This window comes from Palaemon carinicauda, chromosome 37, assembly GCF_036898095.1.
Source record: "Palaemon carinicauda isolate YSFRI2023 chromosome 37, ASM3689809v2, whole genome shotgun sequence".
Taxonomy (NCBI): Eukaryota; Metazoa; Arthropoda; class Malacostraca; order Decapoda; family Palaemonidae; genus Palaemon; species Palaemon carinicauda.
In genome coordinates, this window is record NC_090761.1 from 43,342,176 (window position 1) to 43,367,614 (window position 25,439).

General features: G+C 39.3%; 1 protein-coding gene and 1 long non-coding RNA gene across 4 annotated transcripts in view; one reads left to right on the forward strand and one right to left on the reverse strand.

The window, feature by feature from the left end:
• Nucleotides 1-25,439, forward strand: part of LOC137629603 (store-operated calcium entry regulator STIMATE-like) — a 104,387-nt gene that overhangs the window by 26,641 nt on the left and 52,307 nt on the right. For 2 of the 3 annotated variants that reach the window (XM_068361086.1, XM_068361087.1), the window contains exons 4-7: nt 551-672; nt 8,208-8,404; nt 11,407-11,523; nt 17,279-21,931. In XM_068361086.1, the coding sequence (XP_068217187.1) occupies nt 551-672; nt 8,208-8,404; nt 11,407-11,523; nt 17,279-17,413 (571 nt within the window). In that variant the 3' untranslated portion in view covers nt 17,414-21,931. Of the gene's footprint in view, nt 1-550; nt 673-8,207; nt 8,405-11,406; nt 11,524-17,278; nt 21,932-25,439 lie in introns of those variants that run through there. The other variant, XM_068361088.1, reaches the window with a different exon arrangement.
• Nucleotides 21,762-25,439, reverse strand: part of LOC137629605 (uncharacterized) — a 131,065-nt gene continuing 127,387 nt past the window's right edge. The window contains exon 3 of the long non-coding RNA XR_011041550.1: nt 21,762-21,900. This is a non-coding gene — a long non-coding RNA (uncharacterized lncRNA). The remainder of the gene's footprint in view (nt 21,901-25,439) is intronic.

Sequence of the window (25,439 nt, forward strand, 5' to 3'; positions counted from 1 at the left end):
AATTTTCTGTCGTCTTTACTATTTCACCGAGCAAATATGTCATAGAGAGGTTTTACTGTGTTTTGTTTAAATAAGTATATATGTCATGTCTTACCATGCTACTGTTTTCACTTAGTATTGTACAGTATGTTATTGGATCAAGACCAAACCCATAAAAGTGTTCTCTGAGCAAAGTTGTGCATGAACTCAAGAGTTATGCATTTAGCTATTACTTGCAATTGATGAGTGAAATGTATGATGGGACTTTGAACAATTTTTTCTATGATTCACTCATGGGAAGTGCTGTACAGGGGTTTGTACAACCCAGTAGTCTGAAATCTTCAGAGTTGACAAACATCAAAGTTTTTTCTTATATTTGCTAATTTCCATTGGTTCCAATGATTAGGGCTATATTAAAGGTATACAGTACCTATACTGTATAGTACTTCTAGAATATTTTGAATATTGGATAGATACAATACATTGTTTAATTGTGGTGAGAACTTTATTTTGGTAAACTTGGCATAATTCATTCTTGCACTAAAGCAATTTTATTTATTTTTCTTTGCAGGTATATTATCAGCTTCCTTTTAGATTCAACTCTAGGTTTAGTGATTATATGGGTCGGTATTCGTCTGAGTATTCACATTGGCCAGACTCAAGGCTATCCTACTATAGTATTTGGGGAATATGGTAAGTGAAATTCAGTTAATTTTTTTTCAACCTATGGTTTCTTTTGTTTTTTAATCTGTTTATTTAATTTAATTTACAATTTTATGGTAGAAATTACTTATTAATGTGGTGTGCTCCAGTCCCTATGTCAAATCCCTTGAAGCAAAACTGTTGATCAGGTGGTTTAGGTAGGTTAGCCCATTCCCTCAGGTTACTGATAGTTAGTCATTATATGTGTAGTCTGTTCCAGTGGTTGAAATAACTGCAATTTTATTGTTTTGTTTCAGTAATATTGAAAATTAAACTTGCTGGTTCGAGAAAAATGAGATACCTTGTAAGCCTTTAGTACTTTAAATTAATTATATAAAAGTAACTGATCCTCTCAAGACTAAGGACAAACTTCTAAATGGTTTTCTGATGGATCAAAGAAGTCAGGAAAGTAGTCTTGTAGATTAAAGTCAGAAGGGGGAGAGTAAATATTCATAATCTCCTCTCCCAAAAATTTGTTATTCTGTAAATGGGAATTTAAATCAGTAGTGGTAGATTTAAAAGATTTAGCTCCTAATCCAGGTGATGCATTATTCTGTGTACCATTATAAGGCATTTTTCTTTGTATCATAGGATTTTTAAGCATATCAATTAATTTTTATAGAATTTATATATCCCCTTGTTTGAGAAAAGGCAATGGTATTCTCATTTGTAAAAGCAAGAGATGACAGTTTGATGGCATCTAGCTTTCCATTTTTATTGCAGTGTCTTACCAAACAATTATATAGCTGTAGGTTCCCTACGACAGCAGACAATAGATTCAAAACTACAGTGGTGGCGCCACCATCGCTGATGTAGGCGACGTCATCTCAATCCACTCGAGGGAGCTATAGGTACAACTATCCAGGTAACATCAATTCGTTCTCTGCCGGCTTCTGGTGAACATCGGTGGTCGGTGCAGACTTTATTCTTCATTTATTGGGGAGCATTATCTCTTCAATATCGGTGAAGTATTCAAACTCCGTGTTGTAGGATTGAAGCTGAATTTTCTTTTCTACAATTTTGTGGTCATACCATCATGTCGGACTCTGGTCCTTCAGTAGTTAGGTTTTGCGCTAAAGGGTGCAAAACGAGGTTAGTTGAGTTAATTTATGATTCGCACACTAAGTGCATTAAGTGTAGGGGTTGCGAGTGCTCTATAGAATTGACTTGTGATGAATGCAAGGACTGGAGTGAACAACAGTGGAAAGTTTTTGTTTCTCACTCGGGGAAAGTAATTAAGGATAGGAAGAGGAAGGCGGCTCTTGGTGCTGAAAGTAATTCTAGTTTAGCCTCTTCTGCTTCTTCATTGAAGCACCTGTTCCTATTCCTTCTCCTTCTCCTCCTCTTATTATGTTTCCGATCTTGAGTACTCTTGCTCCTGTAACTCCTTTGCCAAGTTCCCGTAGAGTTTCATAGGAAAGACTTTTAGTAAAGTGAAAAGTGTCAGTGCAGTGCTATCTGAGGGGGTGGCTGTTAGTCCCGATAGTTTTCCTAGACAGAGGTCACTGTCCCGCTCCCCCACCTCGGGGAGAAGACATACCGGAGGTCCAAGGGAGACTATCAGGGTTTGCCCACAGACAGACAGTCGCTTCCTCCGTCGATCCTGTGGTGTGATATCAGGATTCGACTAAACACCGCTGGAAAGGTGTGTAGTTAGGTAATCAGTTATCGACAGAGTCGAGTAATTCGTTGCCGGTTAAACGTCGTAAGTGGCGTGATTCTTCAGTCTCACGTCCGTTGAAGAGACATTCGACTGAAGAGGTGTGCTATCTCCGCCCCCTGTGAAGGGGTACAGAGAAGTAGATATCTCTTGCCTGTTGTGTAGTATAGCTACATGGACTTCACCTCGTATTCTTACGACAGCGACAGCTACCTTCGACTCAGTTGTGGAGCGACCGATTCTGAGTTCGTTGACATCTTCGACTCATCAAGATGTCGAAACTTTTCCTTCGACTTCGCATGTGACAGATAATTCGACTGGCATGAGACCTCCGGTGGCAATCGTGTCAAAATCCACGACCCCAATTACGTTGACTTCAACTCAAGAAGACGAGAATTTAATTCCGTTATGTCGACAGTTGCAAGAGCTGATGAGCTGGATGAAAGAAAACAAACAACGTATGAAGAATAATGAGTCGAATCAAGAACCGTCTCTGTCATCTATCTCTTCGGATGACGAGGAGGACTTAGAGCGGACTCTATCCCTCACTCATGTTATTCAAAACTTTTACGCTACCTTCTCGACATGTACCCGGATTACTTCGTAGCAGCCGCTCCCAGCTGCTTCCATCTTCCTGATAAGAAGGAAGAATTTCGATCCTCTTCTACCGAAGCTCGTTAGTTCCAAGGCTGCTAAACATTCACTTTGTGATATAGAAGATTGGTTGAAGGTCAAGAGAGAACTCGGGAAAGCAACTTCCGCCTATCCTCTGTCGAAGCTTATTAAGAAGAGGTATAGGTTCTACGGTAATCTAAACTTAATAACAATAATAAGAATAAGCTTAGAAGCTTTGCACCTATCTATAAAGTGATAGAGTGCCCGCAAACTTATTTTGCAGAGTGAGCAATAAGGAACCAGGAACCTATGGGAGTTTCTGCCTCCTCCCAGGAGGACTTCTCTGGCATGGTGGATGTAATTAGAAAATCCACGTTTACAGCTGCTAAAATATTCTTTGCATCGGCCGAGTTGGACCATTTGGTAAAGAATATTTTCAAGATTTTAAAAATTATGAGTTTCATGGGCTGGACTATCTGAGTCCTCACTACGAAAATAAGAGGATTGCCCTACTCTTCTGAAAGACCTGGCATCGGACTGGCTTGGGGTTTTGTCATGTGCCGACAAATCAGTTCGGGACGGTTGCGATGAGCTGGCCTCTCTTTTTGCTTTCGGGACTCTCAAGAAAAGACACTCTGGTGTTCTTTTATTTCGAAAGGAGTCGCTTCGCCTCAGAAGTCTGCACTTTTGTTTTCTCCTCTCGACAAGGATCATCTGTTTCCCAAAGAAATAGTGGCCAAGATTCTGTCCGCACTGGAAAAGAAGTCTGCTAATGACTTGCTTGCCCAGTCTTCTAAGCGGGTTAAATCCTCGACTGTGACGACTACCGTCTCGGAATCACCCTTGCAGAAGAAACCCTTTAGAGGGGGTAGGTCTATACCGTGCATCAGGCCTCGATCGAATTTACAACACCCAACCAAGTCCTCGACCAAACCCGACATGAAATCATCCAAGTGATTTTTCAATCCTTCATGCTCCGATAGGGGGCAGATTGAGCCTTTTTTTGGAGAAATGGAGTCGCAGAGGGACAGAGCCCTGGGTGACCCAAATTCTCCGGTCAGGTTACTTCATTCTATCCAATGTTCCCATCACATTACCCGCCTGCTCTCCAGGCTCAGAGAAGTTTGTAGCCTTAACCCGTGAAATAGAGATTCTAGTGCAGAAAGCTGTCATAGAGGAGATAAGCGACGGACCATCTCCGGAGTTTTTTACAACCGTCTGTTCGTAGTCCCCAAGTCACCGGGGGGCTGGAGCCCCGTACTGGATGTAAGTGCACCGAATTTGTTTGTTCAGAAGACCAAATTCAATATGGAAACGACTCGTTCAGTGTTGGAATCCCTTCGTCAAGGGGACTGGATGGTATCCCTGGATGTGCAGAACGCATACTTCTACATTTTAATACCTTCGGTTTGTGTTCATGGGCAAGACCTACCAGTTTCGAGCTCTTTGCTTCGGCCTCTCGACAGCATCGTAAGTATTTACGCGAGCGTTAACTCTTCTGGGAAAGTGGGTACACCTGGTCAGGTTACGCTGATTCCTCAATTTGTTCAATGGAAAATGAACGTGTTGGCGAACGGACTAAGTCGCCTTCTTTAAGTACTGCCGTTAGAATGGATATGTGGCGCGCAGGACCATATTGGCGAGCACGACTAACTTGATGCGCTCGATCAACTAGGCGCACAGAATCGGTTGAAGTGCGCGAACAACTCTTATGACAGGGTTGTTCGAACTCTCGTTGCGCGAAGTGTTCATGAGTGCACAAGAGTTTTACTCTTATGACAGTTTTCGAATTCTCATTCCGTGAATTGTTCATGCGCCCCTATTGTCATCAAGAGTTTTACTCTGATGACAGAGGGGTGCCTGCTGCCTAAGGGTTTACGAATCTCTACATATAACTATGACACAGTTCCTTTGGGTCCTGGTCACGTAACACGATTCCTGAAAATTCCGTCAGGAATCAGCGACAGGATTCCTGTGGGTTCTCGGCACAGCATTCCTTAAGGTCGTGAGAAAGGTATTCACAAATAGATCCTGAACCCCTAGGTTCTGGTCCGAATCTCTCGGTTTCCGCGATCCAGAGGTTTCTGAAAACACTATGGTTGACCTCCCCCCCTCTACAGGATGGGCCTTCCAAAGGTGTGACTTGTTACGTCACTCTACACTCCCAGCTGATTACTATATCAGCTAGTCTGGTTTCGCCAGCGCCGATCCTTTCGTTTGCGAACGAACCACCATCATTTTTTCCTCCACCTTCCCACTTTGAGTGGTTTAGGTAGCAGACAGAAATGAGCGAGGAATGAAAAATTCTTTACATTCCAGTTCATTTCCTTGGCAGGCTTTTCCTGATTTAGACAGTAGCAACTTTCAAGAAAAACCTGAAGACTTATCTCTTTGGAAGGTGTTATAATAGTGATCTGAAAACTATTAATCGTGAATACAAATGCTAGCGAATAATTGAAAAGATACAGAGCAAAATATAAACTGTAAAGAAATTATTTTCACACATCAAGGCCCGCTTGAACAGACTCCTAGTGTCTGATGGAGGGTGAGAAATAAACCCCTAAAAACAAAAGTAAAAGTAAGTAGTTTTTCTCACTACCGAGAAAGTGTTCGATGGCAACCCTTTTGGGTAAGCTGTCGATGGCAATCATGTCTGGCATTCTTGAAACAAACTCCCATGTACGATTCTTCACCCTTTTCGGGAGACTCGTTCCTGAGTAAGTGTTTACAGAACTTCAATGGGTGTTGTTTAAAATTCATGAAGGCCCGTAGGCCGTCTTGGAACATGCGCTCTAGCCAAGACAAAACCGCGAGGTTATTGTCTTAAACTCGGTTCTACCGTTTGATGGAGGCAGCCTCCCCCGTCATTGTGCCCTGGGTATAACGACTTACTTTTTACACGATAGGCTTCTGAGACCTTTTATTCTATCCTTACAGGGCTATTGTTTCAGACAATTAGTCCCGAAGGAACGTTGTTCGCTGACATTTAAAGAACGATAGCAACAGCGTGGGAAACTTTTCATTACGTTTACGAACGTTTCAAACTCCGCCCACAGGTAACCAGACATCCGTTTTCTGTGTAATGAACACTGGCTAGCCCCTCACATACAGAGGAGGGGTAAACCAAAGGTGGAATGACAGCCTCTTGAACTGTATATTTTGTTTGAGAACATGTTCGCTTTCTTTAAAGAAAATATTACAGTTAATCAACGATCAAAATTCTTTCGGCAATAATGTTGCGATTCGTTGCACATACATTATTCGTGCAACTTTTCTAATCCGTGGCCACAAAAATTTGATATGCCAGGAAGAAGAAGAACGACTCTTATGTCCCGTGCGGGCATTAAGATATTATCTCCGCTGAACAGAGTTTTCTGAGAGAGTTAATTGTAGAAGCACATTCTCTAGCCAACGACGCAGTGTTTCCTTTACTGATAGTGAAAGCGCACGGAGTTCGAGCGGTAGCGACTTCTCTCGCTTTTCGACACAACTAGTTGCTATCCGCTATCCTACAAAGTACCCTTTGGGAAGTCTAAATATGTGTTTGCTATGCATTATTTGGGAAAAAAAAAAAATCGAAACAGTGCTTGAAGATTGTAAGTTTTTTGATCCACTTCGGTAGCTGGCATGGTGTTGGGAGGAACGACATAGGGAGTTTTTCCCTCTCTTAGCCTATGTTTCGCCTTGTACCAAGGTTGGCGAGTTACTGTAAAGGGAAGTCTGGGGGTACAATGTACCTGGAGTACTCACCAATCATTTTAGTGTTAGTTTTTGGTGGGTAAAGGTTTTTATTTCGGTGTAGGTGACAGTTTTTTCATGTTGGTTATTTCTGGTCTTTGCCCAGGGCAAGGGCGATATTTTCTTGTATCTTGGTTCAGTCAGCGGTGAACACCATGACTACGAGGATCTTCCACTCCATGTACAGGCACCCATTGGTCATATTCCAAGCCTTCTACTATGAAAGATGAGCACCGACCAGAGGCAGTATTCTCCTGCAGTAGCTCTCTTACAAGGCAAGGTACCACAGGCACTAACAGTGCTTTTGGGTATACTTTATTTTCAGGAATCGTATTCGATTGTTGAAGTAAAACTTACATCCACAGCCCCCCATCCTTGCAATGGGTAATCAGCTATACAGTATAATTGTTTGGTAAGACACTGCAATAAAAATGGATTTTCATTATAAAATGAAATTTTATTGCATACTTACTGAACAATTATTAATTAAAGCCCTCCCTCTCCACTGTTGGATGGCTGGGCAGAACGAATTGATGTTACCTGGACAGTTGTACCTGTAGCTCCCTCGAGTGGAGGGAGATGACGTCCCCTACATCAGCGATGGCAGCGCCACCGCGGTAGTTTTGAATCTATTGTCTGCCGTCGTAGGGAACCTACAGTTATATAATTGTTCGGTAAGTATGCAATGAAATTTTATTTTATAATGAAAATCCATCTTTAGCACCAATATGCCTTTGCAAGATATTTGAAAAAAAATATAACTCATTTGGTGTTCTCAACTTGATAATCATCTTGTAGCTAAAAAACATTTTCTCGGTACCTTTGATTTTGAAAAAGCATGTGACGCCAGTAGTAGGTAGGGCATTTGATCCGCTTTTATTTCGATATTTGCGCTTACTGCGCTCAGTGGTGGTGCTAACTTGGGACTAACTGCTGTACAGTACTGAGAGAAAACCTACAATTGTTTTTCTCATGAAGTAAAGTAAACTGTCAGTGCTATACACAAAACTAGATATAGGTAAAAATGTAGAAAATATGAGGAGTATTTATTTCAATAAGATATGATGAAAGAAATTAAAGTACAATCAAAATAAGGTTAAATTGGATGTACAAGAGATTAATATGGATCAGTTGTAAAAGTTTGGCAGTCTCTGGGATACTTGAACCACGCAAGGATTTGGTTAACTATTGGTAATTTAATGTACAGACTTCCCTGAACCATTTGCTATTCTTTTATTATTCTTGCTAATGGCTGGGTTTTGCTGGTTACAGACATATAGGATACTTTAGTGGATTTATGAAATAATCAACATGATACTGCTGACATCCCATTGTACAGTAGTAATCAGATTATTTTTCAGAGTAACTCTTCCATTCATTAAAAATCCCATTCGCGGAGAACAGTTCTTGAAGGATTTTGAAGTTTTGTCAGGCTAAACCTTTTAATGTAGAGACAAGGAAGAATTTTCATGGCATTTATTTTTCAGGTTAATTGATGTCTTATTTTTTGCAGGTCGACCTCCATCAGTTCGGGCTTGGGGACACCAATGTTCTTTGTATATAGGGCTTATGGTTATAGAGAAGATTGTAATAACTGGTCTCCTTGCTTTCCCGTTCTGGTCTAATGTTCGAGATCTTATACTTGCTCCCATTAAGGATCCGCAAGTGAGGGTAGTCATCGTTGTGCTAGTCATTCCATTTTTTATCAATGTAAGTACATCACAGTATTGTCATGTTTGTGGATATAAAAACTTATTAACTGTAAAGATATTCAGATCGTTACAACCCATTTGTTCCTATGAGTATAGAAACCTTTCATCCTTTGAAATACTTTACTGTAAGGATATGTCTACTGAGTTGTTAACAATATACAGTACAGTCAGCCCTCACTCTTTGCGGGGGGTTAGGTAACAGAGACAGGCACAAAGAATAAAAATCTGTGAATACTTGCTGCCCTAAGGTGGGATAACTCCTAACCCTACCAACTCACTACCCATTGCTATGCACAGTAGATTGATACACTAAGTACTGCCTAATATTGTTTTTACTTGGTTTCTATCAAAGTAAAGGTATTTTGTAATTGAATGAAGACATTTCAGTAAGTGTACAGTTCATGTGCTCACGTGTACACTTGTAATGGACACGGTAAGGCTACAGTACCGTACAGTACGTAGCACCACAGTAGTCTTCAGGACACTTATTACAACAAAACACTGTTATTCCTATGAAATATAACACTCGATGATACTGTAGTTTATTTTTATTGTAATATATGTACAGTACTATCACTTCAGTACAGCTCAACTATACTGTAAGTGTTTACTGGTTTTTTTTTTGGAGAACTCTCAATTTTTGACAACTCGCCACAGAAGTAGCCTACATTTACATATTGTAGGGTACAGTACATGTTGTAATTGTATGTACAGTACTGTACAGTATACTGTATTTGATAAACAATAATATTTTACTGTAATACTACTATATAATATGTACAGCAAGTGGCGCAAAGCAAGCCGGGTACAAAGGAGTAAAGGCCTTTTGAAACCCTTGCACCCACTGCGAGAGTGCATCTCGCAAATGGGATTTTTTATTTAATAGGCTATACAGTGTACGGTTCTGTGTTGCGAACGAGCAAAGATCCTAAAGATCTACTTGGGAGGCTACTTGCCACGTTCTGTATTGGGTGTTGTTTCTGAACTAAAGGTGTTTAGTTAATATGGGGACGAAATTTTCAGTTAAACTACTGTTACACATGCGGAACTGATGAGCTCCTACTTGAATCTTTGGCTACCTTTTCGGAGATTGCTATCAAGCAGGCTAGTGTTGTTAATGGCATATAATAATATAGAAGTAGCCTTGCATATGGCTCAGAGCTGCAGTGTGCTACATTGTTTAGGCTGATGTCTTATGACATGGTTATGATAGGTGTATAGGCTGTGCAAATAGTTTAAGGGATCCAAGAGAAATTTATACTCTTTGGGTTGTTTAAGGCATCTTTTCCCTTGTGGAGAAGTATTCTCCTCCAAGTGTCAGTCCAGGCATTGCTTGTCATGGCTTGTTTGGATACCAAAGCAGCATCAACTCTAGTGCATCCAAAGGTTTAGTAGTTAAGCAACTACCTCATGCTTTTAAAGAGCAGGCATATTGTACTAGGAACTTTTGTAATAGTAATGGAAACTACTTTTGTTAATGTTATTTGCTCTGTTGATGTTTATCATAGTTAGGAAACAATTTTATGGAGTGCATAAGCTATGCTAATTAATTTTTCTTATTTAACAAATTGTTTTATATCAACAATTGGGAGGTCCGTAGGGGGTTAGTGCCATCAGTACATGCTGTAGGCAATACTTAGGGTCTTTCTTTTCAGCCCCTAGCTGCACTTTCTTTATATACTTGACTTCCATTCTTTCTGCTTTTTTTTTCATTTTTCTGTTCAACTTCTTTTAACTTTTATCTCGGTGTAACCAGGGTTTTACTTTAGATGCTCTTGGGCTGCTGAATAACCTGCCCCGTTTCCGAGCTATTTATCCTGAATTCTTATATATCCTTTCAAATTCAACAACTTGGAGACGATATAAAACTTATTTGATTTTGAAAAAGAAGGTAGTTGAATGTTTTTGCACAATTCCTGATAAGTTTTGTTTTGAAAAGATTATAGGAGGTAGATTTAGGATGCCCCGTACAGTAAATAAAAAATTTATTTGACTCAAGTTTATCTAATTATCCCTTACCCACCATCGGGTTTATATGGTGGTCAATACATCAAGATGAAAATTTTTAAATTTTTGAAAAATTAAAATATTTCAAAATATGAGGGTCAAGAGGGGATGAGGGTTGTGGGAACTCCATTTAGGGCTACTTTCTTGGATTAGGGCTCTGATACAGGCTACTCAGGAGGAGAGGGTGTATAAAGAATTTTTCCTTTTGTTAAATGCCGAGTTCGCGGTCCCTCATGGGTATGTGCATTTTGACTAGGAGGTAAGTATTAAAATAATATATTTGACTGAAATTCTGTTCTTTTGATACACTTACTACAAGTCACATTTTGCTCTTTAAGAGAATTGGCTAGAGGCTCCTTTAGCCAGACCTAGTAAGTACTTACAGTACTGTAATGTAGTTTTAAACTAATGATAAAGCTGTCAAGTTTTGCAAGTAAGATGCAATTGAGAAATTGTTACCAATGGGAAAGGTAGCAAAGTTTTGACTTGTGTTGCAACTAGTGAGTAAATTAACACCTTTGAGTTCTTATTCTAGCTAGTAGTTAGGAACTTGAGTTACAGTATTAATTGTTAGAGCCAATTCCTTCATGAATTTGAAGCGTTGAAGGTATTTAATGATTCTTAGATTGGATGACTTAAGAACTAAATAATAATAAAGCAGTTTAACCTGTCCACTCAGACAAATTTGTAAATTCACGGAAAATTTTTTTTAGAAATAAAATGCTAAAGAGGTGCGCATAAAGGGGTATTGGAACAAAGGGTAACTGAATGGTACAGACACCCTTAGTAGGTTTGAATTGAACATGGTAAAGATAACTTCTGTGTTGCATACAATGCAATGCACATGGAACAACATAGGTAAAAACCCCCAAAAAATTTTGAGTGGCAAGAAAATTGTTGCCATTCTACTGTGTATATCCTTTTGTGTTAAAATACATTAGGTGTTATTTGTGATGGTTTTTTCTGTGGCCATTTATGATATGAATTTTTCAGGCTCTTATCTTCTGGGTGACAGACAACTTCCTTATGTTGAAGGTTCACCGGCCAGTTCGTACTGAAGAGGACCCCTATGAAGATGTTTCTTCAGGGTCTTCTAGAAACTACAGTAAGGTATGAACATTCTTGCTTTGTAGATATGGAATTAGAAGGATGTCTTATTTCTGTTAACTTTTATAGTAGTTTGTAGACTTTATGGTAGATACAGTAGTAAGACTAGAAATTAGTGAATCTTTTAAGTAGTCTGCCCTGTGAAATAGATAAGAATTTTGGTAGTTACAATGTGGTTTGGTTGTAGCAGCAGAATTTGGAATCATTCTTCTGTTAGATTTCAGTTGTTCACTGAAAAAACTGAGGACATTAGATTTTATGATGGTGTTAAATGAAAACATGTTAATAAGTGTTGGCTGAAAATGGAAGTTATTGTAATCAACAAAGAATTTGGTTGAAATTTTTTATACTTTCAAGTTGAAAAAAATCGCATTGCCATTTTTAGACTTTCCTAGAAACTTTACATTACTGGAGTTGCTGATAGGTCAGTGTTAATGTTGCTGGGGGAAAAGAAAAAAACTTGCGTTTTACTAGATTATAGATGCCATATACTTTAAATAGACCAGTATTGGAATTAATTTTATTAAAATGTCTTGAGCCCTTTCATGATAAAAGGCTTTCAATACTATCCAAAACTCCTTAATATTCTTGATCCAAATTATTAGAAGTTTAATATAATTCCACTCTCCCTGCATTGCAATGTGTAACTATGCAAAATTCAATAAGAATTTAAAGAAACTATCATTGTATTGCTCTTCACCTTAACGAGTTAAAGCTAATTAAGTCCTTGAGTCATCTTGCATAGTTTTGCTTAATCTCAGAAACTACCATCATATCTTTGGATAATGAAGGAAGTAGAAATAAGTCTTACATTCATAATACATAAATAAAAAGGGTATGTATACAGTAAAGTATTATATTCCTGAATGTCATAAATGATACATAACCTTGCATTAAAGTCCAGACTATGCATTTTTTATTGATGGTTCCAGATGTTCATCAGGTACAGGATTTGTTACTAAATCCTTCTTTTCCTAGCTATAGAAACCTGATTCATTTAAATGACCAAAGTTTGTATTGCTAGGAAAAATACAAGTTATTTTTAGAAAAAATTATTTTATTAAACAGTGGTTGTGTTTAAAAAAGTAGAACAGTACACAACAAATTACACTTTAAATTGTTCTTTTTCTAAGCTAAAAACTTTTTGTAGAAACCCTTCCAAACTTTGTCAAAAAGAATTTTTCCTATACGAATGCATACCTTTGTCCTTTAATAGGAACATGATTGCAGCTTAATGGAACTCGGCTGTTAAAATTTTTATGACTGAGTGTCCGTAGTTACCGGCAAGCGGGTGGTGGGGAAGCCCAACCCCCCTCCCTGCCAGCTCACTGAGTAGCCATTTTGACTTCAACCTCAGAGTACTGTAGTAAGACTGCTCTCGGGGGCGGAACTTCCCCAGCAACTGACGGTAACTACTAACACTGCATTGTAAAAATGCTAACAGCAGTTTCAAGCTTTGCTGAAATCACACTCCTATTAGATGACTCAGGTTTGTATATTGGGAAAAATACAAAATACAAAGCTTTTTACCCACAAACTTTATGAAGCTATTTCAAATTCCAACATGTTTCTATTAACATGTTGGAATTCTGCCCATAAATGCATTAAAGGAAGTGAATATGCCAATAGAGCAGGCAAATCAACAAGTATCTTTTATAACCCAATCAGACATCTAGCAATTTAACACAAAGCTAAACTATCAAGGAAAGTTTGTCTGAATCTTCAAACATTTTTAATTACCAATATTCCTTTTTTTTAAGGAACTGCAATTTTTTTAATGAATTATGATTTTTAGTATTAAATGTCACCCAAAATGCTGTTTAGGGATCGCCACCCTGAAAAGGTGGCTAAAAGTTGGGTCGGGTGCTATATACAACGAGCCTTTTTACACCTTTCCAACGAGCCCAAGAACACCTCTTAAGTCCTCGTAGTTCCTGAGATAGGCACTCCGCTTATTTTTGCGTCCTATCCCTTATACTTTGGTGAAGTGCACTCATCTCTCCCACCGCCATACTCAGGACCTCGAGACCTTTCCAATGAGCCCAAGAACACTTCTTAACTCCTCGTAGTTCCTGATATACGCATACCCCTTATTTTTGCATCCTGTCCCTTATACCTTGACATAATGCACTGATTTTTCCCACCACCATACTCAGGACCTTGAGACCTTTTCAACAAGCCCAAGAACACCTCGACTCCCTGTGGTTGCTGAGATACACAGACCCCTGTAATTTAGGGTTTTCGCGTCTCTACCCCTTATAGGGAGGGTTATGCCCATCCTTGCACCTCTATATGTCTCGGCTCAGGACCTCGGAGACCTTTCCAACAAGCTCAGGAATACCTCTTAACTCTTTGTAGTTCCTGAGATATGCTTACCCTTTATTTTATGGTTTCCGCGTCCCTACCCCTAATAGGAAGGGATATGCCTATCGCCACAACCCCTATACAGCGTGGGACCTCGAGACCTTTGCAACAAGCCCAAGAACACCTTTTAACTCCTTGTGGTTGCTGAGAAACTTTTACTTTAAGGAAGTCTATGGTGGTATGGGTTTTTTTTTTATCTGTTTAACATAGGACCTCATGGCAAGACCCCTAGGAAAGGAGAAAAGATGGTTTTTTAGGGGGGTGGGGGTTGCCCTTGCCAGGCCCTGAATATTTTGAATTTGTGGTAATGTGGTATCTATCAGTGATGATAATTGGGGAGCAAATCCACTCTAATATTTATGAATTTTTTTTTCAAATTGAAATACAGATTTCAAGACTTGCTCAGTTCTCCTTTACAATTTGAAAAGGAGAATCAAGCAGGTTTTCAAAAGCTGTATATTTTAATTTTCAATACATTTTACTGAAATGTTAGTTTGAATTTTTTCCTGTTTTTATACTCTTGCAATTATTAGTTTTACAGTATATAAATGCTATTATTAGTTGTATATAATGACAATGGCATTAAGCTCCAAAACTAATAATGCCAGGTTTTATACAGCAATATCATATAGATTAAAACTGATCATACCCATTGTTTTAGTATGGCATTCTTCAACTAAAAAAGCAATGCATTATATAGGTTACTTTATATGCTATTTGAAGTGTTCTTGTTAATTTGTCTCACAAATGCGTTTTATCCAATTTTTTAATTGGTCACTTGATAGATGCATGATTGTTTTATGTACTGTCCACATAAGTTGTTGCCTGCATGAAGATAACTGATCAACACTAACCAAAGGACTTTATTCTTATGTGATTGCCCAAAATGCTACCAACAGTGAATGTCTGTTTTGTAAACAAATTACCTCTGGAAATTATTTAAAAATTTTTCTTTATCATTCATTAAGCTTACCCAGTTATTGAATTTTTATAGTGCTGTAATTTATTTAGATTAAGAAATTTGTATTATGGACAAACTCCTTGAGCCAGTCCTATGAGAATTTGCTATTAATAACAAGATGTATAATGTACTGTGGTTAGTCTACAATTTATGCTGCTGGAAGAAGAAAAGCTAGGCTTTTCATACAAACTTACTCGACGTGCAACGCTTATTAGCTCCTAACTTCCCCAACACCTGCTTTTCTCCATCCACAGATTCCTCCCCCCATCCCTTCCTCCTGTTCCCAAATACATACATACATATACCAAGGCACTTCCCCCAATTTTGGGGGGTAGCCAACATCAAACAAATGAAACAAAAAAGGGCACCTCTCCTCTCTATGTTCCTCCCAGCCTGACAAGGGACTCGGCCAAGTTCGGCTGGTACTGCTAGGGGGCCGCAGCCCACCCTCCCCAGTTATCCACCACAGATGAAGCTTCATATGCTGAATCCCCTACTGCTGCTACCTTCGCGGTCATCCAAGGCACCGGAGGAAGCAGCAGGGCCTACCGGAACTGCGTCACAATCGCTCGCCATTCATTCCTATTTCTAGCACGCTCTCTTGCCTCTCTCACATCTATCCTCCTATCACCCAGAGCTTTCTTCACTCCATCCATCCACCCAAACCTTGGCCTTCCTCTTGTACTTCTCCCATCATCTCTTGCATTCATCACCTTCTTTAGCAGACAGCCATTTTCCATTCTCTCAACATGGCCAAACCACCTTAACACAGTCATATCCACTCTAGCTGCTAACTCATTTCTTACACCCGTTCTCTGCCTCACTACTTCGTTCCTAACCCTATCTACTCGAGATACACCAGCCATACTCCTTAGACACTTCATCTCAAACACATTCAATTTCTGTCTCTCCGTCACAACAATGATCCATACATCACAGTTGGTACAATCACTTTCTCATACAAAACTCTCTTCACATTCATACCCAACTCTCTATTTTTTACTACTCCCTTAACTGCCCCCAACACTTTGCATCCTTCATTCACTCTCTGACGTACATCTGCTTCTAGTCCACCATCTGCTGCAACAACAGACCCCAAGCACTCAAACTGATTCACCTCCTCAAGTAACTCTCCATTCAACATGACATTCAACCTCGCACCACCTTCCCTTCTCGTACATCTCGTAACCTTACTCTTACCCACATTAACTCTCAACTTCCTTCTCTCACACACCCTTCCAAATTCTGTCACTAATCGGCCAAGCTTCTCTTCCTCGTCTGCAGCCAGTACAGTATCAAATGCAAACAACAACTGATTTACCTCTCATTCATGGTCATTCTCGTCTACCAGTTTCAATCCTTGTCCAAGCACTCGAGCATTCACCTCTCTCACCACTCCATCAACATACAAGTTAAACAACCACAGCGACATCACACATCCCTGTCTGAGCCTTAAACATATTAATCTGTACTCGACCATACACTTTTCCAACTACACTTAACAAACTAATACATTTGAATTACAACACTCCTGCACATCTCCCTTACCCTTACATAGTGGTACAAGACCCACACAAACCCAATCTACTGGTAACATTGACAACACAAAACAAATATTAAACAATCTCACCAACCATTCAAGTACAGTTACACCCCCTTCCTTCAACATCTCGGCTCACACCATCCATACCAGATGCTTTTCCTACTCTCGTTTCATCTAGTGCTCTCCTCACTTCCTCTCTTGTAATTTCTCTCTCATTTTCATCTCCCATCACCAGCACCTCAACACCTGCAACAGCAATTATATCTGCTTCCCTTTTATCCTCAACATTCGGTAATCTTTCAAAATATTCTGCCCCACCTTTTCCTTGCCTCCTCTCCTTTTAACAACCTTCCATTTCCATCTTTCACTGTCTCTTCAATTCTTGAACCAGCCTTCCTTACTCTCTTCACTTCTTTCCAAATATCATCTGTTAAATTTAGAATGCAAAAGTAGATGTTGGGAAAATTTCTTAGTTCAGTTGAATAGCCTTGTTTCTCTATAATGTTCTGCTTAGATACTGATGAATTATATACTCTAAATACAGCATATAAACTTTTGTAAGTTTCAATAAGAATATTGAAAAAATAAGTCCACAAATCATTGATACCCATTCAAATGCATTGGAGACCTAACATTTGGACATGACCTGGGGGATAAGAACCACTGGCTTAGAGAATTATGGAAAATGTTATACTGTAGAAGATGAAAACTAGATAGGAGTGAAGGCAGAAAGGACTTTAGTATGAAGATAATATATGCAGTAGAATAGGAAGGCACTCTTGTTCTTACCTTTAATTTACTTAATGCAGGGGAAAAGTACTCGCTAAAAATTGGGATATGTATTCCCGCAATTCTTCAGCAAGCATGTTGCAGTTGTTCCTATCTTTCAGGTTCGCTACAAAAGGCGAGATGTGCAGCAGGATGATGAATCTGATATATTACTGTCATCATCGTCAAATGATGATGAACTCCTCGGTAAAAATGAGAATCTCCAGGAAAGACACGTCAATCGTACAGTTACATAACCGTAGTATCTATTTGCTAGAAATGAATTTTTGATGGTATATTGTATTTATTTTGAATCTCAAAAAGAATCTCATGAAATTTCATTAGTCTTTATGTGATATGACCAACAAAAGTAACAGCACTCAGCCGTTGTAGTTTAGCAAGGCAAGATAATGTATTTTTATTTTGGTATTAGATTACAAATTTTATGATAGTCTTCTGTGAATGTCTGGTGACTATATTTTAATCTTGAATTTTTTTATGTAAAAGATTTTAAAGAGTGGTTTGTAATCAATTATACAAATCAAATTAGCATTCTTGGGGTATTCAAATTACATTGGCATTAACTTTACTTTTTCTTGTTTAGGTTTCTTAAAACCTAATTACATCTCATGTATATTTTATCTTAACCAAATGTTTTACAATAAGCTCAGTTGTTTACATGTGTAATGGGATTGGTAACCTATGGTTTACCAGCCCAAGGTGATAGAATATGCATTACGCTGCTCGAAGAAAGGTGCCTCAGGATTCTAAATTGTAAGTCTGTTGTAAAATGAGTCCACCAAAGAAGTTTTCTTTGTGTCAAAATGTGATGGCGGGGAAATGGGAATCCTTTTTTTCCCTACTGTCATCGCCAGTCATGTGTAACTTCATGTTTCTCTTGAATATTTGGAGGTGTGTGTTAGTAGGTGCTTTTAGGTAGTGTATGGGATTGCATGAGAATTTTTATTCATGATTTTTAAACCAGCCATATTCTTGGTTGTCAGTTCTGCAGAGAGACATTGTAAATTATTTTGATACTCTTGTAATAAGATGTTATAATGCATAGGTATAGCAGTTGATTTTCAATCAATGTGAAGAACACATAACAATTAAGAAACTATTGTCCTGAAAGTTTTGTATATTTTTGTGTATTTGTGCCTTTTATGTATTGTAAACTATATTTTGTGTATACTGTTCATGGCCATGTGTATACAATATATTACAAGTAGCTCTAAAGTTACCAATTTTTAGATATTTCAGCCTCCATAAATTTTTTGGAGGATTTTGTATTAACCATAGTTAGAGGTTGGGAGAGATCATGAGGCATTGGGAATAGAAAGACTGGAGTATTTTTATACTGGAAAGAGTTCTTGTCCATTCATATGTGCAAGTTTGTAAGTAAGCATCAAGTGTAATTGTAGTCATTTGACCATAGGAATTCTGTCTTTTCTTTTTTACATGAGCTTTGTTATTCAGTAAAGGGGTACATTATTTTTCATGTACATCTATAGTCTTTGGATGCTATTAGGAATCTCTTGGGATTTTATGTGCCTTGGTGAATGTGTTTTTCAGACTTTCGCTTCGTGTGGTGTGCTGCTTGATTCAGTTTGACTTCCCTCCAGTGTATGGTTGTCTACTCGGCAAATTTCTCAGATGTTTCTAGTGGACAAAGACAACCAGTCTTGTAGTTGATTTTTAGAATTATTTTGAAAATATTAGAAAAAGCATCCCGAGCCTTAAATGGAGAAAACTTTGCAATTATATGTATTGCAAGTCCTGTACTGTATAGTTCCTTATAAGATTAATTTTCTATAACTTAATGAATTTTAGGTCCCCTGTAATACAGGTGGAAATTTGTTCTGAAGTCATATATTCATGGACCTGAGTTCAATACTTAATTGTAAGTCGATTTAAAAATATGTTTCTATATACTGCATGCATATTGAAGGATAAAAGTGGAGATAATAATCTGTTCAAGAAGTTTTTTGTAGAAAATATTAATTAATTTTTTTTTGTAAAGGTGAAGACATTTTGATATGTACAATTTAAAAGGTGAATTATTATTTAGGGGTCATCAACCAGAAGTTACTGTGGCAATTTCTTCTTCTCTTTCATATCAAGTGTGTACTTTAGCAGTGAATGAGACTCATGGTTCCCAATAACTCCCTCATGCTTTGAGTATCCCATGTGATTCCATGGATTAACAATTACTGCTGTCTTAAGTGTAAAACCATTTGAATATTATTTGGGTCTGTGGAAGTTTAAAAGAAATTGAATATTGATGAATCATAAGCCTGAAATTTTTACTTGGAATGCTTCTTACCCATCTCCCTCGCACTTAAATCCATTGCCGCCACATGTATTCCTGAAGATACAGATCTTCCCTGTTCTTTAAACTATTTTATTATGTTTTCATTAGTCCAATTACTATTTGTGACTTTTTTTATCCTTTCTAGGCTCTTTTTCTAATGAGGTAAATACACATTCTGTTATTGCATATGTCAACAGGTTTCCGTTATTTCTAAGAACTTGTATTTCACAGATTTGGATTGAAAATTAAGTTACTTTCCAGATACTGTATTCTCTCATAAACTTTTGAAATATTAAAGACTGTTACTGTACATCATTAATCATGTGCTGGTTCGGTGGATAATTATTCTACTATTTAGTATTGGGGGGGGGGACTCCACCCACTATTGAAGATAATGTACATATAATTACTAAATTGACAAATATTTTTATTCTTTCAGTAACGTTTAGGGTTCCTCTCAGTTAATGAACATACTAATTGGTGAATTCAAACAAGACATCCATTTATTAGAAAATATCAAAACCAGTTACTGTAGAGAAAACTATAAATTCTGATTATAATTTTTATTATAATTACAGCACTAAATTTTAGACATGAATTTCGTTTCATCAGTACTGTACAGTATTTCAGTAAATGAAGTTAGCACTTTGATAATTATTATACATATAATAGATATACACTATAAGAACATAATATTCATTATATACACTAGCACTGTAATATAGAAACAAATTGAGATCAAGAATTTATGATGGGAGGTAGCTACACCCGAGAAGGCATGTTAGAATGTAAATTGACCACGGCAGCACAGGCACAATGATTTTAGTGGCTTGTTGTACCCTTAAATGAAGTTTAGAAGGTTCTAGAAATGGCAGCTAAATCTTTTTCAATTAGGATACAGAGGCCACCAAGTATTTTTGAGGTGTGCATATCCCCCTCTGGAGCAGCAAAGGATTAAAAGTGTTTAGGATAGTTCAGGTGTAGTAAATTTAATTTTAGCTTGAAGTTGAGAGATTGAAATATATACCATGACAGAATTACTTTTGTATATGACATTATGACCTAATTCTTTGCTCCAGCAAATGATTATTGGTGTTGCGGTTGGCTTAGGGCTTTGAATTGCAATAAACATCATGCATTTGTTATGCCAACTCTGTGTACAAGATAGATCAACATTTATTGAACCAGTCTGGCAGAAAAGATTTATGAGAGTTTGATGATCATTGTACTCTTCAGGTGTTTATCTGGAGGAAAGGAATATCAAAATTTTTCACCATAAAGGAAAGTAGAAATGCATGTTTTGGGAGTAACACATAGCCAAAAGAAGTTGCAATCATTGGATGTCCTAAGAAGAATACAGTTTATCCTGCAAAAACAAATCAGTGATACATAACCCTCTCAGCTCGTTTTAGAATTACACATTTAATTCTATCTAGACTATGGTACCATTTTAATTGTTAAATTATAAAATTTTTATACAATATTATGAAAACAGTATTTAAAGATATACTGTGCTGGAAAGTATTTCACATTTGCTTTGCTGTTTATTACAGAATTAAAAATATTTCACAATGGACATGTAGGATATTCTATATGTTACCTGGGATGTCCATGTTGGTAGTACTAGTAATGTTTGCAGCTGGAAATTGCCCATGAATGTAGGTTTTGCACTGGCTGTTATCTAGGATATTCTGCTATGAATTCTGTATGGAATTATCTTCGTATGCATTTAAATATGATCTGAGTTGCCAAAAATTTCATATTTTTGCATGGATAATAAAATATTCTGTTTTTTATAAACTTCTGTCATAAGTAATGTAGTGTGTAGAATACATACTGCATCGGAATTGTACTGTACATGAAATTATTTAGAATAATTATTTGTTTTTTTTAGAAATGTATTAGGCAGCACTTTCAATGTTGAAACTACTCTCATTTACTGTACAAATTTATGGGATTATTATGGTTCAGATGAGTTACATCAATAATTATTACAGTATTATTTTTATTATTATTCATGCAGTACAAAGTAGCTATATAGAATTCTTGTCTATTTTGAAAAATAATTGCATAATTTTCCTGCTATTTACAGTATTACATAGTTTCAGTATACCAAATATTTTACAATTTTTTTTTAAGTGAAGTTTTCTGAAGAGCTCTACTTTTTTGTATTTTTAACCCAAGTGGCTTATAATGTAAATTTTTTTATCATCTGCATTCTGGTACCAACTTTCGTGACATCTGTCTTCCTTTGACGTGGTTACCTCATTTTATTCTTCCTCACTATCTGAAGATGCATACATATTTGTCTTTCAGAGGCATTTACCTCTTCCTGATAGAAATTGTCCTTGTCTTGAGAGATGATGATTTATGTAGTTCTCTTAAGGATTTCTTCACCCGTCCAGTGAGGTCATTATCCTATGTGGCTGTTCCCTATAAAATATACATTTTGACATATAAAGCAGACCATCTTTTCATTGACCCATAGTGTCTTGAATATTTTGAACTTAAGTACTGTTTAATGAAAAAAAGTAAGGGGTACGGTTTTTATAAATGTATGTATTTGCATGTACCCTAAACAACATGTGTTCTAAAGTCCTCCAACCATGCAAGGGCCTTTTTTTTAGGCTGGTATATATACGAGTCCTTTTAAATTCTATCATCAATTCGTTGAGATTTCAATCATGTTATTCCAGCTCAGGCCTCCTAATAATATTTCTTATCATTACTGTATATCTATCAAACTAGGAAGGACTTTCATCCAAGTATGAAAGACAGGTTTTTTGGTGTCTAGCAATTAATCTGGTAAACACGTTCATTACTTTTGCTTTTGTATCATGTTGATTGATACACTCGAATAGTAATCAATGCATAAAAATACCATTTGTTCCATTACCAACTACAAACCAACGCTATTTATACGGGATATTACTTTCGCTGAAGCTGAAAGATGAGCCATTAGATTTTTAGCAAGGGATATCCCACTAGTTAGCAGGGGTGGGAGGGTAGTAGCAACACCACTCACTCGCACCTGGGTTGAGAACCCACTTTACTTTTGGCTCGGGTAGAGAACAGATGTTACCGCTCTTACCCCCTCACCATTGTTGACTTGTCATTACCAACTAATATTTTGTTTTACTTTTCCTTTTCACCATGTGTGTGTGCTCTCTTAATGCCGACCTGAGGCCCATTCTTGCGGGACCTTTATGTCGTCCGTTGATACGGACCCGCATCGGTTATGTCCCACTTGCAGAGGGCAGCAGTGTGACCTAGATAACACCTGCCCTGAAAACTTGGAGTGGTCTGCCTCCCAGTTTGGGCGCTGGCGGATTTAGAATGCTAAACTGGATTCTTCTCCATTGGGGGTCTTCCTCAAAGTCAGAGAAAACTAAGACTACTACTTTCACTCCCCCCAACCTCCCCCCGAAGCTCTTGTTTGGTCGTACCCCAAGGAACCGTTGAACAGAAGCGTAGACCAATTAACTCCAGGTTAACCTCGGTCCCCAAGGGACGGTGCTGTTTCCCCTAGTGAAGCGGCCCTGCCCTGTTCTTTTTCTGATGTTTCAGGGGGGGCCGTCCCTTGGTTTGACTGGCCCCTACTTTGAAGAAGGCACTTTATCAGCTCCTTCAACTTTGTGCGAAGAGGAAATGATCATCGTCTTCCTCCGAGGTGGTTCCCTTTTCTCTGCTGAGTGTGAGCTTTTGGGATCCTGAGGTGTCGTCTGCGGCGTCTGCCGACGATTTCTGCCTTGCACATTCCACTGCTGCTGTCGCCGTTGCAGAAGAGTGCACTTCCCCCCTTGCTGAGCCAACACTTTCTTCGGGGGTGGAGCAAAGTCCGAGACAAGTCTCCTGCGGGTGGTCCCCTCTCGTTCACGAGTGAGAACCCTCATGGAGACACCCATCTGGAGATCTTCCAGAGATCTTCCTGCTGAGCAGTCCACCCCTGTGGAGGATCGTCATCGTCGTCAGTAAGCTCGCAGAGTTCTTGGTCCTCTTCATCGCCTCAGACGCAATCCTTTGCCTTTGGCTTAGAGATGTCTTTGGCTCTTCTTATTCGTCCGCTGAATGATCCCCTTCGGAGGATCGTCACTCGCCGGTTCCTCTCCGCTAGCCCACTCCTCAACCCTCGTCCAATCGGGCGCAGCCATCTCCTAGAGATCGTCAGCTTGACGAATGTTGTCAGCCTCGCCATCAGCATGCTGGTTCCCGACCCTTGCCTGCCTTAGAGTCAGTCAGAGGAGAGCCCCTCCTCTGACTGTTCATTAGCATTGCAGAGTTCACATGTCCAACTTAACTCTCCGACCTTTCGTCACCGAACAGCTGTTTGTGGTTCGCCAGCTACCATTGAATCGCCAGATTCTCTGACTGCTCGTCAAACTCCCGCAGCTCGTAGTTCTCCTGTGAATCGTCAACCACTGACTGTTTTCCATTCTCTGGTTTCTCACCGATCGACAACGGTTCACCATTCGCCAGTTCACCATCGATTGCCAGCTGCTTGGTATTCTCCAACAGCTCGTAGTTTGCCAATGACTCGGCGGTCTCCAAAGACTAAGCTATCGGCAATTAACCAACATTCTCCTACTGTTTGTCGTTTGCCAGCTACGCGCCGTTCACCAGCAGCTCTTCAATCGGCAGTTGCTCGTCACTCCTGTGACTCATCGCTTGCCGTTTCCTAAGCGTTCACCAACCTGCCATCGTTTGCTAATTCAATATCGTTCGCTAGTTCTTAGGCTTTCTCCACTCGACCATCATTAGCCAGAACACCGTTGTTTTCTAGAACAGGAACGTCATTCGCCAGAAGGCTGCCGTTCACCAGAGAGAAAACGGTCATCCAGGCTCTCTCCTTCACGAGCTTCGCGTCGCTCAGGAGGGCATTGGCACTTGTCATCTCGCTGTTCACCCGTGCTTCGTAGAGGTTCATCTTTTTGTTCTCAGGCTTGCAAGCACCAACCATCACGTTCTCCTAGGAGAATCTCACTGGAATGACGATTCCCGTCGGTCTCTCCTTCAGGAGAACCCGACTTTCAAGGAACCAATGAATCGACCTGTTATCTTCCGCCATGGGGAGGAACCTTCAAAGCCGTAGCCATCCGAATCTTCCGTCTGGTCGTTAATGGATCCAGGTAGGAATGTTCCTTCTTTTCAGAAACCCTCGGCTTTGACCCTCTCGGGGATCTTCCAGCCAGCACCACTGTGGGAAAGGAAACGTGGTTAAACGCCCTGGTTAGAGCCGTCCACCATGCCTTTGGAGGTATTCCTCCCATTCTACCTTCCAGGACACCCAAGATTTCGCTTGAAAAGTCATCCTCTCCTCCAGCGGACCTAAGGCGGAAATTCACGGTTCCTTCTCCGTGAGAACCCCTGGCTTCTTCCACCTCTCGCCTGAAGAGGCAGCGAGAAGTGCGTGAATGGCGGGACACTCAGGATCAAGTTGACATCAATATGAACGTTTAAGTGAAGGGTCAGCATTGTTGTGCCCACTCCTTCCCAAATAGGCTTGCACCCTGTTCCAGATAGCCAAGAGAGTCTTCTTAGAGAAGAGTCTCGGGTGGGTGCTTTCCGCCCCTCTCCCATCGAGATAGTTCCATAGGAGCTTCGACCAGCCTCAAAGCCCTTATTGGAAGACTTCTATCCCTCAACAGGTGAGACTCAAAGGGAAGATCTTCCTAGACCTTCACACCTGGAGATTTTCTTTCCTCCTCGGAAGGAGCTGAAAGATGCTAAGTTGCTACCCAAGTCTTCAGCAAGAGCTTCTAGACCTTCAGAAGGTCCAAAGAGACTGTCTCCGAACCTTGCAGGGCTGTTGGCGAGCGATGCCTATCATGCAAGGCACGACCTCGACCCACCCTGGGAGAATGTCTCGTGAGTGGAGGACCTCAATGACGATGACGACCACATACCTAAAGCTGCTAGTCCGAAGCTATCGGGGGCTGAGCAGGTGTCAGAGCATGCCTTCTGGCAGGTCTTGG